This window comes from Astyanax mexicanus, chromosome 11 (genome assembly GCF_023375975.1).
Source record: "Astyanax mexicanus isolate ESR-SI-001 chromosome 11, AstMex3_surface, whole genome shotgun sequence".
NCBI classification, from domain to species: domain Eukaryota; kingdom Metazoa; phylum Chordata; class Actinopteri; order Characiformes; family Acestrorhamphidae; genus Astyanax; species Astyanax mexicanus.
Genome location: NC_064418.1, coordinates 29,218,467 through 29,233,601, shown reverse-complemented (window position 1 = coordinate 29,233,601; position 15,135 = coordinate 29,218,467). Strand labels below are relative to the sequence as shown.

The following is a 15,135-nucleotide window of genomic DNA, read 5'->3' as shown; positions in this document are numbered from 1 at the left end:
TTTTGTATTTAAACATTCCATTTCAATTTAGTTATACAGTGATGTTTAAAGTTTTAAGGAATTTATGTCTAATGAGGTATGTTGAAATTTGTTTTATTAAAATACACAGTTCAAAATAGGATATTTTCACAGCTTGAGTCTTACTGAGAATAATTTTCAACAGCAAATACCACATTTTGTTCAATATTACTACTCCATACAAAACTCAAGAAGTACATCATTAGAATTTGTTATTTATTCACAGCATTCACACTCTGTGTTTGTTGTGTAAAGTGTTATTGTTAATTAAGTAGGAATCCTTGTAATGACTCTCTTTACCGAAACATTGACTCTCTTTACCGAAACACCATTCTCTTTACCGCAACACATATTTATTTACTAATTATTTTACTGTTATAAAACAAATTCTAGTTTATAATGGTATTTGGGTAAATTGTATTTCTTCATAGGTCATCTGTACTAAATAAGAAATTATACATGTAATTTTTCAGTTAAATATCCTGAAAAGACAGGACATGAATCATGAAATCTGTTGCGGTAATGAGACAAATCATAAAATAAAAAAAAATGGGAAACTTATAAATATAATATTTTCTGGGTTATATACACATATGAGCACAACTGTTAATAATATCTATTTAAAAAGTAACAAATGTGTAACTTTTAAACCATATCTGTTCTGTGTTATCATGTTGCGGTACTGAGAATGTGTGTGCTCTGACTGACTAAAATGGTGCAAAATATACAGAAAAAAATTATAAAATTAAAAAAAAAAAGTATTTCTAAAAAGTTCAGACCCTAGTCTTGCATAACAAAAAGAAATTTTATATTTAAATGCCTTTTGAAATTTTTCAAGTGTGAACCCTTTTAAATCTGTTTTTCGTGAGAATCACCCATCTACACTTATTTTCTTTTTTGAAATCCATGCAACTGCTAAAGTTTTCAGGATGCAGTAGGAAAGGAAAATTAAATAATCACACACAAACATCATCTCAATAATGTTGTGTAAAATCCCTTTTTTAAAACCTTTTGTGTCATAAATTTAGCAAAATGTTTCAGAAAGTAAACAATATGTTAAGAAGTATCCAGACACCCCTTCTAATATTTAACTACTTGTAAAACCAATGCACTCCTATTTCAATGTCCAACTGATCCAGAAGCAGGCCTGGTCAACCTCAATTAGTGACCTCACTAATGCTATTGTAGCTGAATGCAGTCCAAACCTTGATCCCATTTAACACCAGATAAGGTGATCACGACACAAAACACACCACATCGTGAGCAATAAACTGCTATAATTATTCAATGTAGAAATCAGAATATCAGAAATAATACAGAATTCAGTACTCACAAATGCACAATAAATGGAAGATTAAACATATCAACAGCCAATTAAAACTGCTCCTACATTTGAAGATCCATCCAACCAAGGTCCTATAGTCTCAAGAACATATTCTGAGAATGCAGGAAAAAAAATCTTGTCTTGTGTCTTTGTCTCACGTAGGTCTGTGTCTGTGTTATATTGTACATATAGTGTCTTCCATTCTTTTATATTTATAATCTTATTTTCAGTACTGTAACTTTTGGGAAGGAGAGTAACGTAATTTCAATCCTCTGAATGTCCTGCACATATGCATTATCGACAATAAAACTACTTGAATTGACTTGATTGTTCCAATATCCACTGAAAACTTCTCCTATAAGAGCAGAGGTTTTTACTGCAGCAACAGAAAACGCAAACAGCTTATTAATACTGCTACCAAATAACAGAAAAAATTACTGGACGCATATTATATCTTATAGCTTATAGCTAATTTTAAATAGCTAGACCTGCATGACAAGCAAATAGAACCTGCATTAGTCTATGAAGTAATCAGGTACAGGCCTAGCTGGAGAAAAGTCACACTACAAAAATAATCAATTCTTGCACATGCTTTTCACATCTTCACTTCACATACTAACAAATAAATATATGTAGTCGGTGAACATGAATTGTACATAGCATGTACGAAATATTTGCCATACAGCCTTTTTCTCCAGACAGAACAACTGCTATTTATTTGCACCGCACCCTAGGAGACTTAGACTCTGGTTTACAGTACATCAGTGAAGGCCACGTCTGTGTTTTCTTTAGCCCTAGAAGCAGTGGATTGCCAGCTGCTGAGGTCATGCCCAGGCTGGGGTGGGCGAGGATGTGGAGGCGAATATAATAAAAAAAAAGACCCAGAAACTACATCACTGTAGAGCATATGGTAACTGTGCACTTTCAGACATGATTTAACATAGGTTGGGCCTGTGGCCAAGCAATAAATGGAAGCAGATTGTAGCCTAATTACAGGATATATCAGGCATTCTGCATACATGTTCCTCTACTCAGTGCCCTAGCAAGCAACCCTCTGAAAACCACACCAACTCCAAAAATAACCAGCTGTCAAAAAAAAGACAGCTTGGTATAGCCGACATCGTACTGCAGATTTCTTAATGCATGGGACCAGATCCCCCTCCAAACCTAATTTTTCATTAAAGTCAGTATGTTCTACTGTAGGACACGCCAAAAACAGTGGACAAATAGAAGCATTCAAACGCTAGGAATAGGTCAGGCTAAGGAAAAGTGAATATAAATGCTAGCAATATTTATAGACGTGGTATAAAGGCTAATGGGTTTCAAAATAAAGGCCAAAATACTCTATGTAAACCAGACTGACAGTGAGTGTGTGCACAAAAATCTATTTATAATCATGTAAACAGGATACTCTGATTTATTAAGACATAACAAAACGATAAAGAGACCAGAAATCGCATTTCTCAGTGTACGCATTCACTTAACTGGAGTATACTTGGATTTCTTAGTCTGCGCATGAAAGCAGGCTGTGGAGCCGAAAAAAAGCAAGCAGCATTTAACACAACAACAGCAAAATGATGACAAAACACATCTAAAGCTGAAAGATTTAAAGCAGAATTCCTTAAGATTTTTTTTCTTTTAAATCAAAAGCAGTAGTGTTTAAGTGTGTAATATAATAGAATAAATGGCATCGGCATGCTTCACACTATTCGTGCAAAGAAAGAAAATTTATTCTAAAAACAGGGTGTCTGGTAGGTCTTGGGACCTTTTCTATATAGCAACATAGGCAAACATGACGCTTCTAATGGTGTTGATACAAGAGCCACTGGGAACATGGAGTTACTAAAAATCAGCAAACTCAGTTTTCATTAGGGCTGGATATCACTTCGATAACGATACCAAACTTTTAATTCGATACTGATATCCAAACAATATACAGTGAACGTGACAGACAAGAGATAACGCAAAGGAGTTGGAGAGCGAGAGACAGCGCACATGAAAGAGAGCACCACAATGTAGGTTTTAAAAGTACTTTTTTAAGCATGCACTTACACACTGAGTTTAATTGTGTTCTTATTGTGGCTTGTGTTAAAATTGTGTGCTACTAACTTTGGTTTTTGGTGCTTATGTTACGTCTTATGCTGCAACTATATTGTCTCGGGGTTCTTGCACCATTTTACAAGTCAAATTTAATGCTTTTAAGACCTCAATAAATATAATTTACTTATTTATTTATTTATTTATTTATAAAGACCCAAAAATGTAGTCATAATTTCTTTAGTTCTCCACGGTAAAATTAGCTAACTTTCTGCTGACATTAGTATGTAAGCTAACATCTCCGCTAACTTTAGTTCTATCCCTAGTACCGTTAGCTAACTTGCTGCTAACATTAGTATGTTAGCTAACTCACCGCTAATGTTAGCTAGCTTTGCGCTAACCTTACTTCTATCCCTGGTAATATTAGCTAGCTTACTTTAGCTTGCTAAAGTAAGTATGTTAGCTACCTTGCCACTAAAGTTAATATGTTAGCTAACTCGCCACTAATATTAGCTAGCTCTCTGCTAACCTTGGTTCAAACCCATAATAACGTTAGCTAGCACGTTTTAGCTAGCTAAAGTTAGTATGTTAGCTACCTTGCTGCTAAAGTTAACATGTTAGCTAACTCGCCACTAATGTTAGCTAGCTCTCTGCTAACCTTAGTTCTATCCTTGGTAACGTTAGCTAGCTCGTTCTAGCTAGCTAAAGTTAGTATGTTAGCTACCTTGCTGCTAAAGTTAATTTGTTAGCTAACTTGCCACTAATGTTAGCTAGCTCTCTGCTAACCTTAGTTCTCTCCCCGGATTAGATGTTTACGATGGGCCACTGTGTTTTCCCACTGGCATTAAACGCATCATCTTAAAAAGGAAATACCTACAGCAAATTTACAGTTAAGCTTAAGACAGTTTAAGATCTTAAATACACAGATTTTAATTTAAGACATTTTAAGACTTTCTAAGGACCTGCAGGAACTCTTTATTAACTTTTCCCATTATCTAATGACTTAAGTCTATGTAAATACTTTGATTGGATTATTGAGAAACTCTGATGATATGCCATAATTGGATTATGAAATGTATGTAAAAGCAAATCCCTGCACAAAGCTAACATTAGACTTACACATATACATAAAAACATCCACACACATCCACAAATATGTCAGCTGTACACTAAAACAGACCCCCAACAATGACCTCAAAGATTTCCAGGAAAGGTTTGACTGTAATTTACGAGTTTGGAACAGAAAGTCGCACTATTTCTGTCTTGCTGTATTATTGAGTGGTTGGCCTATTATACTGCAAATCAGCTGCACATGTGTGACAAAGTACTACAAAGTAGGGGTTTACTGAAGACCACATAAAAAAGGAATTAGTTTTAGCATGCCAGCATTCAAACATTAAAAAAAAGAAGTAGAAATACTGGACAATAACAGAACAACACACAAATGCAGGCAGGCACATGCCCACAGGCCTGCTTCAAGTCTAAAACTTCTGATAAAAATAATAATAATAATAAATACCACAGCAGTTACGCATTGCTTACAGTGCTTTATGCCAAGAGCTTAATAAAAGACAAATATCTTGCACAGTCATGCTAGTTCTGCTCACTTCCAACACATCCTTCACATATACACACAAAAAAAGATTTGCAGCACTGTGTGGAGAACTACTCAAAGAAGAAGCAACCAGTCCTACTAACTTAGCCAGCAATAAACAGAAGATGGTAGACAAACCACCAACTAGCACAATTTTTTTAATAACACTGAGTTCTTCATTCACTGTCTGCAGTGCTATCATTTTGGCTAACAACTTCATCTTCAAATCAGCAAAAAACATAACTCTCCATTAGTGCTGGGCGATGTGACCAAACAAGACAGTTTTAAAGTTTACCACAGTATTTTTTATTATTATTGTTTTTTTTCACGACTGCGCTTAAGTATAGGTTTGTGACTTACTTTACGGTTAGGAGTACATATAATATCAAACATTAAGGCTTTAAATTAAGGCTTCATTATCAGAAAAAAAGCTGAATAAAGTAAACAATAGACCTTAAGAAGAGATACGCAAACAATTTGTTTAACACGGCTTCTTTTACAAACTAAATGTTTTAAATAGTTCCATAAACACCATCAATTTTACTTAAAATACTCAAAATATAAGTATTCAAAAGAGATATGTCTGAAATGTTCTATTGCACAAGTTAGACAAATTTAATATCAATTTACAATATATTATTATTGAAGCCATTAGAGGCATCAAAGTATTTAAGCAGCTGTTTATCAGTTTATTACAATTCCCTTGGTACTATGGTTATTCATATTGCAACGAGCAGCAGCAAAAGCAGCTCCAGGTGTACTGTTCTTATGTTTCTCCAGGCAGGAGAAGACGAGCGTTTGACTCCTGAGAGCAAAGCTTCGAGTGTTAGCTTGTTATGCTAACTGGCTAGAATTACAACCCCTGGCAAAAAGTATGGAATCACCAGTCTTGGATGAGCACTCCTTCAGACATTTCATTCTGTAAAACAAACTCTGATCAAAAACATGATACAATAATAAGGTCATTCCAAAGTGCAACTTGTTGGCTTTCAGGAACACTCAAAGAAATGAAGAAAAAACATTGTGGAAGTCAGTGAATGTTACTTTTATTGACCAACCACAGGGAAAAAAATATGGAATCACTCAATTATGAGGAAAAAAGTATGGAATCACTCAAATTGAAGGTAGAAAATAAGGACACACCCAGTCAATTTCCTTTCCCTAAATGGACACCTGCCTCAGATTAGATCTGCTCGTTAGTCTGCAGTTAAAAACACCTGCAGTCATGACACCTTGGAGGGCTGCTGGACGAATTAGAGTGGCAAGAACCATGGCTCCAACAAGAGAAATGTCTCTTGAAACAAAAGAGAGGATTGTGAAACTTCTTGAAGAAGGTAACTCTTCACGCATGGTTGCTAAAGATGTGGGCTGTTCACAGTCAGCTGTATCCAAGATATGGAACAAATACAAACAGCATGGAATGGTTGTTAAAGCCAAGCGTACTGGTAGACCGAGAAAGACATCAAAGCGTCAAGACAAGCAACTTAAGGCCATTTGTCTTGAAAACCGAAAAAGTACAACTAAACAGATGAAGCATAAATGGGAAGAAGCTGGAGCCAATGTATGTGACCGAACCGTAAGAAATCGCCTAAAGGAAATGGGATTTCAATATAGGAAAGCTAAAAGAAAACCATCATTGACACCTAAACATAAAAGAACAAGACTGCAGTGGGCTAAGGAGAGGCAATCATGGACTGTGGATGACTGGATGAAAGTTATCTTCAGTGATGAGTCAAGAATCTGCATTGGACAAGGTGATGATGCTGGAACTTTTGTTTGGTGCCGTTCCAGTGAGATTTATGAAGAGGCCTGCCTGAAGAAAACAACCAAATTTCCACAGTCCTTGATGATATGGGGCTGCATGTCAGGCAAAGGCAATGGGGAGATGACTGTGGTTAATTCTTCTATCAATGCGCAAGTTTACATTGACATTTTGGACAGTTTTCTCATCCCTTCAGTTGAACAGATGTTTGGAGATAATGAAATAATTTTCCAAGATGACAATGCATCGTGCCATAGGGCAAAAACAGTGAAGGCATTCCTTGGAGAAAGACACATTCAGTCGATGTCATGGCCTGCAAATAGTCCAGATCTCAACCCAATTGAAAACCTGTGGTGGAAATTGAAAAAAATGGTCCACAAGAAGGCTCCGACCTGCAAAGCTGATCTGGCAACTGCTATCAAAGAGAGTTGGCACCAAATTGATGCAGAATACTGTTTGTCACTCATCAAGTCCATGCCTCAGAGACTGAAAGCCGTTATAAAAGCCAAAGGTGGTGCAACTAAATACTAGTGATGTATTTTGAATCATCTTTTGTTTATCTGTTTTTCATGATTCCATACTTTTTTCCTCAGAATTGAGTGATTCCATATTTTTTTCCCTGTGGTTGGTCAATAAAAGTAACATTCACTGACTTCCACAATGTTTTTTCTTCATTTCTTTGAGTGTTCCTGAAAGCCAACAAGTTGCACTTTGGAATGACCTTATTATTGTATCATGTTTTTGATCAGTTTGTTTTACAGAATGAAATGTCTGAAGGAGTGCTCATCCAAGACTGGTGATTCCATACTTTTTGCCAGGGGTTGTAGTTGCGAGCTCTGCTAGTGTGCCTCCTTGGCGGTGCTGTTCTACACAGTGCACCACAGCGCCTCTAGTAGTATATAAAAAGTCAAACCAGTTCTAATTTCCTGTCCAGTATACCATATGAACCAACATACCGCCTAGAACTACCCACCATGCAGTGAATGTAGAAGTTATTCAAGTGTCAAAGCTCCAATAAATGAAAAATCATAACCACCAACAGGCATGATTCTGGAACGCAAACTTCCTTATTCACTGTTTGCAGTGTTTGCAATTTGGCCTAGATCTATATCTTTGAATCAGCTTTTGCAAACAGTGAATGAAGAAGTTTAAAATTGGCATGATGCCAATTGGTGTTTGCCAAGGAAGGAAGAAGTTAGCATTTTGGCTATCAAAAAAACACAGTCTTAGAAACAAATAAAATTCCAGTGAGAGGCAGGTATTAATGCTGCATTTAATTTACCTCAAAAGATGGATGTAGGAGCTGGGAATACATTATAGAGTTTACATTCCATGTAAACATTTAGATAACTGCACACAATTTTAAAACATTAGCAATTTATGTTGCTAACAATGCATTTTTCTGTATTTTGCACATCCAAAAAATTCCAAATTTGAACTGAAAGTCTGATTTTTAACTCGGAAATTAGGAAGTGCTTTACCAACTTCAAATGCAAAATACAACATTTATAAAAAATAATCAATACCTGCGATTTACTCAAACGTACAGGTGTGATTAGTAAAATAAACTGGATGATACTAAATAACAGATCATACTTTTGGAACTTGACCTGATACTCTCCTGAAGTCCAAATGGAAGATGTCAAGTCTAAGATAGAGACAGAGACAGCCAGAATATCCTACAGCGTCAGCCGATCCTACTGATCCCCTACTCATTCCTGCTTTGGCTCTTTTAAGACACAGACACTAAACTCCTATCTGTGCTGCCAAACAGTCTTGGCGTGTTCGCCAGTTTGACCTCCTGACTGCTATCTCCGGACTGCAGTGCAAGACCGTGCCTCAGCGTTCAGTACAAACAGTGCAGCCACTGCTGAGAGCACAGCTCAGTCTGCAGGACTCATCACAACACAGTGGAATCTGTTTTAGCATCAAGAATCTGAGGTAGAACAGCCAAATAAGAAACAAATAATACTTTTAGTGAATTTAGGGAACATTGCCTCCTCAAAAAGTGCTAAGACATGAACCTAGTTGATAAGAGTAAATGAAAGCACAAGTCTGTTTAAACCTTTAGAAATCTGGTGAATAATTTGTGTATTATGTTTTTTTTTTAGTGTGTAAATGAGTTTTATCCCAGGTCTGATAATTATTAAGTATGGAGCACCAGCTCATATCCATGTTGTCTATGTTTTTATAGATGATCTATTAATAATGAATGCATTTTTGAGTCTGTATTTTTATAGCAGGGGTCGGCAATTAAGGGGCGCAAAAAAAAAAATCTGTTTTGGAAAATGAAGTGTAATAGGATGGAGTGCTACAGACTAGCAGCTCTCCAGACCAGAGGGTTGTTGAACCCAATTGCAGAACAGTTGAATTCAAAGCAGGTAAACTCAAGAAGAAAGAAAAAAAAAATCAATAAACACAGTGCTCTTCTTACACAGGATCGAACCAGTGTCGTCAAGGTTGCAGTCCAACGCCCCGGCAGAATTGAGACATGGTTGGGGAAAAAAAACGCACTTATAAGGAGATAGGGAGCCCAGAAACTAAAGCCATGCCAAGTGCGACAGAGAGACGTATGTAAATAAAAGCTTGCCAGGGAAGCATTTTATTATTTTTTCATTATCGGTCATTATAGTTTGACCAACCACATGGGCCAGATGTTTCATGGGCTGCCTATTCGTGACCCCTGTTTTATAATGTGTTTAATTTTGCATGATAACATTGGACTGACCTGCCAGATCAAGTAAAAGACTACATTAACTTAAAAATGCTGCAGTAAAATGTATTTATTTCTAGATTGTAGTGTTGTAAATGCAAATCAATTTTTCTTTTGCACTGATCTCACTGACAGTACAAATATCATGCTTCAAGTTCTTGCCTTGCTCTCACTCTCTTTTCAAAACCAGAAGGCTGAAATTTTATGCAACATATCTAATCATGCTTGACAGATTTGTGGTACAATCTGCTTCAATCTGACTGGGCATGCTCGTCATAGGTTGACAAAAACCAAAGGCTGATGTGTATACTGATTTATACTGCAGAACTGGAACACCACACTGTCAGCTTATACAAGAATGAATGCTAGTCTGAAGTTCAGAGGCTTGGCTTTGCTTAACACTGTGCTGCCACAAACCCAACCCTGACCAAAGTGACAGTAGGGTGTGGAGTGTGCAGTATACTATACTGAGCCCAAGTTTAACTAAGCAAACAAGAATATAGCTAAGCAGCCATGCAAAAACACATCCACTCATTTTACTACAATAGGTAATCTACAGATACTTAAAAATGTAAGAACAAAGAACCATCTTCAAAGTATTACTATAAAGTCAAGTAAAGCAGCTCATTCCTGCCCAGCTGTGTTTTATATAGACTAAGCAGCAGCCAATCACTTTGCAGAATCCCAAGTTTGCGGATTCTGGCCCAGTGACCTAAGGAGCAAATCACACAGGAAGTACAGGAACTCCACCCAAGGGGGTGGGGGGTGGGGGGGGGAGCAGCTTCCTCACTAAACATCACCATTACCTCATGACTACTGACAGGGTTTATAGCAAAGTATAAGTCTGTCCATTCTTGCCAGCACCTTCCAGCACTTATTTATTTTCCAGGCACATCTCTACTTGAACGGAAGACATCTATAAAGCCAGAACTGAAGACCAAACTAACATTTCAAAAACGAATGTAAAATCACTGTGTAATCATGCTGCTTAATGTCCGGGTTTACTATCCTGCCCACCTACATTAACCACATAATGTCTGGTTCTTAAAACGTAATGCATCTTGAGGAATCTTAATTTAGATTTTTCCCTTTTTAAACCTTGCTCCAAGTTTGCTCCTTGCACCTTTGCTACTTGCCATTTTATATTTAGTGCTCAATGTTAGTATTAATACTAATCTAACAATATGAAACAACCGGTGATTAAAGTATTGTTACAACAGATTACAACAATACAGCTTCTCTAAATACATTGTATTATTATTATTATTATTATTATTATTATTATTATTATTATTATTATTATATTACACAGTTATGAAAAAAGGACCAACATTTTGCCACATAAGGAAAATTAACTACTATTGCTTTTTGTCTAAATCACAGCCAGTGCACTTCATAGCATTTGTAAACAATGTAATTAAAACATATAACTTCCCAGATTTACAAGCCTCAGCAGCAATTTAAAAACTGTGGTAAAGTGATTTCCAGCTATTACTATGGGAAAGTAATGTAAACAAAAGATTCTGTAAAAGCTGGACCCTTTACAGGTCCCATCAAGAATGAAACCTTATCCTGAACCTGTTCCTACCCAGACACCATTAAACTGGTCTCACAAGCGCATAAACAGACCGAAAAGCCACAAAGCATGCTTACAGGGCATTTAACAACAGAGCTTGTGGAACTTTCCCATCAACAGTAGCGTTCTCAAAATTGGTATCAGGGGTTCATAGCACTTGTCCCAATTAACTTTTCTTGGCAAAGAGCTGGGAAAGAGCAGAACTCAGTCATTATGAACTCATTACTGTAGGAGAGCAAAGTTTTACCATCAGGAAAGTGATTGCTTATACTGGACTTTTGCTGTTTAATTAATGTCCCCCAGTAATCAGCGCTTGTACAAGCCTGCCGGCGGCCCAATCCCTAACGAATGCCCATTTAGAGCTGGACTGGCAGATCCTGCTGACTAAAGGAAAATACAGGCCTTTATTGGTTATAGAGCAGTGATTGTGTGCGGGGATAAACAGAATGCAGCCCGTTACAAAGCTCCCACTGTGGCACGATGGGGACGGATGCTTTGGGCTAGTGGGGGCCAAAGGCGTCCTTGAGTTTGGCATTATGGAATGCTAATAGGCAAGCCTGTTTGCGATGGTTGGAGCAGATGCCATTTACTGAGACCTAGATGGACCTTATTGCATGTTTCTAATCAGCAAAATGGGGTCTAGTTTATTGTTTTATAGCACGGCACGCAACCTTAATTCAGAACCGGTTTTAATGGCCGGTGCAGTGAACAGCTGAGATGAGTAGAGACCAAAACTTCACTGCTGACAGGAAGCGTGGATCCAGCTACTCATATTTGTTTTGGCTCTACTGCGGTTACTCATAAACTGCTTCATAAATTCAGCTTTGGCTTGAACTGTGTGTTTTGGACACAGGCCCAGTCAGAGAAGACAAGATATCAAGAGACGTGCAGGCACACCTTACTGAAGTCTACTATTTAGGATCTCGTTGTTAAAATAACGTATAAGCAATACAATCATCAGTTGATAAAAAAAATAATATGCATTTATTTTCGCCTCTTAAATTTAATAAAAGTGTTTTGTATAGTTACTGAGCATTCATAATTACTAGGCCTGAGCAATATAGTAAGGTCATCAGTTATAAGCAATGTCTGAGGTTTAATCCCATGATAAGGCTTCACAAAAGGTAATTAAAGTTGTGTTTGGAAACAGAATTAAGAGAACAAAAGAGAACCAAATTAAAATTATTAGATAACCAAGAATGGAAAACTTTTTACCTCAGCATAGTTAAACATGAAAGATCAGTAGAAAAATAATTTCATTTACACCACCAGCCCATTCACAAGAGTCTTTTTTTTTAACACACCAATCAGTGACAAGGCAAAACACAACAGCCTTTTAAGAAGAACATGGTAATAGCTTTTGATACCTGTAGAGATAAGCGCAAAAGATCAATATTGGAGTCTGCACGTTATCAGAAAATGGGTTGCTATACAAATCAGTACGCATTACCACAGCTTTGCCAGACGACACTGCTCAGAATCAAGACAGGAAACTAAAGCAACGGAAGCAAATGAGTATCTGTGCTAGGCTAAAAGCTAATGCTAGCTCCGGGAAACACTGCAGACAAAGTTACAGACAAGTGGATCTCAGGGACATGTGTGGGAAATCATGCTAGGCTAAAAGCTAACCCATGACAACTATCTTGAAAATCCCTATATCTTACTTAGAGAGGTCAGCGATACTTTTTATATTTATTCCAAAGTTATAACAGATAAAGACGATGTTCTTGTTACAGTGTTAAAAACAACAGCTATGCAAGAATATGCTACACACCTGTGGTAGGCCTAATGTGAATCAGCCAATTACTAAAAGAAAAAGCTGCATGTTTGCATCTAAGGCAAAATAACAGAATCAGAATCAGAACAGGGATGTAAAACCAATTTTTTTAACCCAAATCACAAACTACAGAACCTATTATAGGACCATTGAAAGAGTCTATTTATAATACAGTATATAATATTTATATTTATGCTATAATATGTATGCTAGTCTATTGTTTCCCATCTTCTCTGCTGCGATTGTGTGTTTTTATTTAACAATATAATATTAACAAATAAAAGCAACAATAATAGCAACAGCTAAAGACAGTAAAACAATTCTGTCTGTAATTCTGCTCTTTCTCAGCAATTAACATGTTGCTAATTGGTGTGCAATCAACTGAAAGTAGCCAACAAGTACTGTAAGCTAAGTGCACAGTAAAAGTGTCTTAGCTCCACTCACCTGAGCACAAAATCCCCTTGTGTCGGGCACAGGAGAAATCATCGCATTCACAGAAGGTGCCGTAGATCTTGCCAAACTCCGACTCATAACACCAGCACTGATTACAGCTGCACTCGCCACGTCCACTGCACACCTGCTTGCCTTCTGCCTCTCTGCAGGCACCGAGGTTCAGGCTGCTAGTATCGCCCTCCTCACACTCACAGTGCGCTCCGCGGTACCCCGGCTCACAGCGGCAGGTTCCACACGTGTAGGTGCCACTGGAGCTGCAGCGGCTGCTGTTGTTCTGAGTGTAGCGTGTGCAGCTACAGCCGCACAGATAGTCCACAGACACCTCCAGACGGTCTTTAAAACCAACTGGCTTGATGGAGAAACTCTTCTGTGTACCTGGAGGAGGACAGCCACGAGCATCCACACTGATGTTGAAGGAGACCTAAAGGAGAAAGGAGTCAAAGAAGTAATTCTTTATCGCTAGAAAGAGAATACAGCTTAACTGGAAATCAGTCAGTCAATCTCTCAAAGGCCTTGCGGGACATTTTGGCCTATTTTAAATGAGAAAAGTTCCAAATAAAAATATTGTCAGAGCATTTATTTGCAGAAAATGAGAAATGTCTGAAATAATAACAGAAAAGCTGCAGAGCTTTCAGACCTCAAATAATGCAAAGAAAAAAGCCAGTAATTTTAACTCAAAACAAAATGTAGCTACTGCATATGGTAAATGCTGAATAAAATGTCCAGTGTAGGTACAAGCGTAGGTGTACCTTATCAACAGGCAGCGCCATGAATAACAAAAACACTTCTGCTCCAAGGTCAGGGAGAGTAACATTGTTATTGCCGGTTTGATTATGAACTCTGTGTGACTCAGGCAGTGTTTATATGCATGGCCTTATCTCCCCTTACCAAGCGCGATCAGAAACAACTCTCTGACTGATGTAGAACATGCTCATAATATTAATCACACATAATTACAGCAGATGACTGAAACCCCACCCTGTTGATTGGTCTAAGGAAGGAAATTCCACATTGAGAACTAAGGCTACACTTGCTTGTTTGGACATGACCGGCTCAAAGGTTCTTACTTAAATCTTTAACTGAAACCCCTTTAAAGTGATGGTTTTACTCAGGGCATTATAAAAGCGTTATAATAGACTTTTTCAAATCAAACTACATTTGCTCAGAAAGCTTTAAAATGAAGCTTGACTGGTGGTCTCCACCAGAGGCTTGGCTGAAGTGTGGCCGTGTCCTACACAAAAGCCACATATGCTAAGAGTGAGTGAGTATGGCTGCTTCAGAGCCAAACCATGTGGGGTAGAGAACCCAATACTTACACAAACATGAGGTCTGGCTGCCCTTTGACAGCTTGGAGCCTAGGGGAGAGGACAAACTCAACATGGTGGTTTTTGGAGCTTTGATGCACAGTGCGACTTCCAGATCCAAAATCTCTACAATACAGCCCAAGCTAAACACTTGGCCACAGTGGCTGTGCTGGCGTTGGCAGACTATATACTAATCATCAGTCTCTCTTTAGTGGGGATCGAAGGCACGCATGCTTTCAACACAGTGTATTTCAGTGCATTAACAAGCTTTCCTATTAGTCTTTGTGAACCGGAGAGAACTTTACTTTGACCGTCTGCCCTAAAGAGCAAGGCTACACACAGTATTCTGACATTATCTGTAGCATGCTGGCAGCATCAGTAGTCAAATGAATGCTGTACAAGAGCAGCAGATTTACTTTAATAGAGTTTTTTTATAGTCAAGTTAGAAGAGTTGGGTCATTAACAGAATACAGTGTCTTTTGGCATCTCCTAAATTTAAAAATTAAATTACCAAAAAATTTTTTAACTCCTCTGACTATTCATATTTACTATTTAAACTACACAATAGGGCTATAAG

The 15,135-nt window shown here is 37.6% G+C and overlaps 1 protein-coding gene across 1 annotated transcript in view; it reads right to left on the bottom strand.

Annotated features, from left to right (window-relative positions):
* itgb5 (integrin, beta 5) overlaps nucleotides 1-15,135 on the bottom strand; it is a 66,563-nt gene that overhangs the window by 31,134 nt on the left and 20,294 nt on the right. Inside the window, exon 10 of the mRNA XM_007253476.3 lies at nucleotides 13,246-13,675. Within this exon, the coding sequence (XP_007253538.3) occupies nucleotides 13,246-13,675 (430 nt within the window). The remainder of the gene's footprint in view (nucleotides 1-13,245; nucleotides 13,676-15,135) is intronic.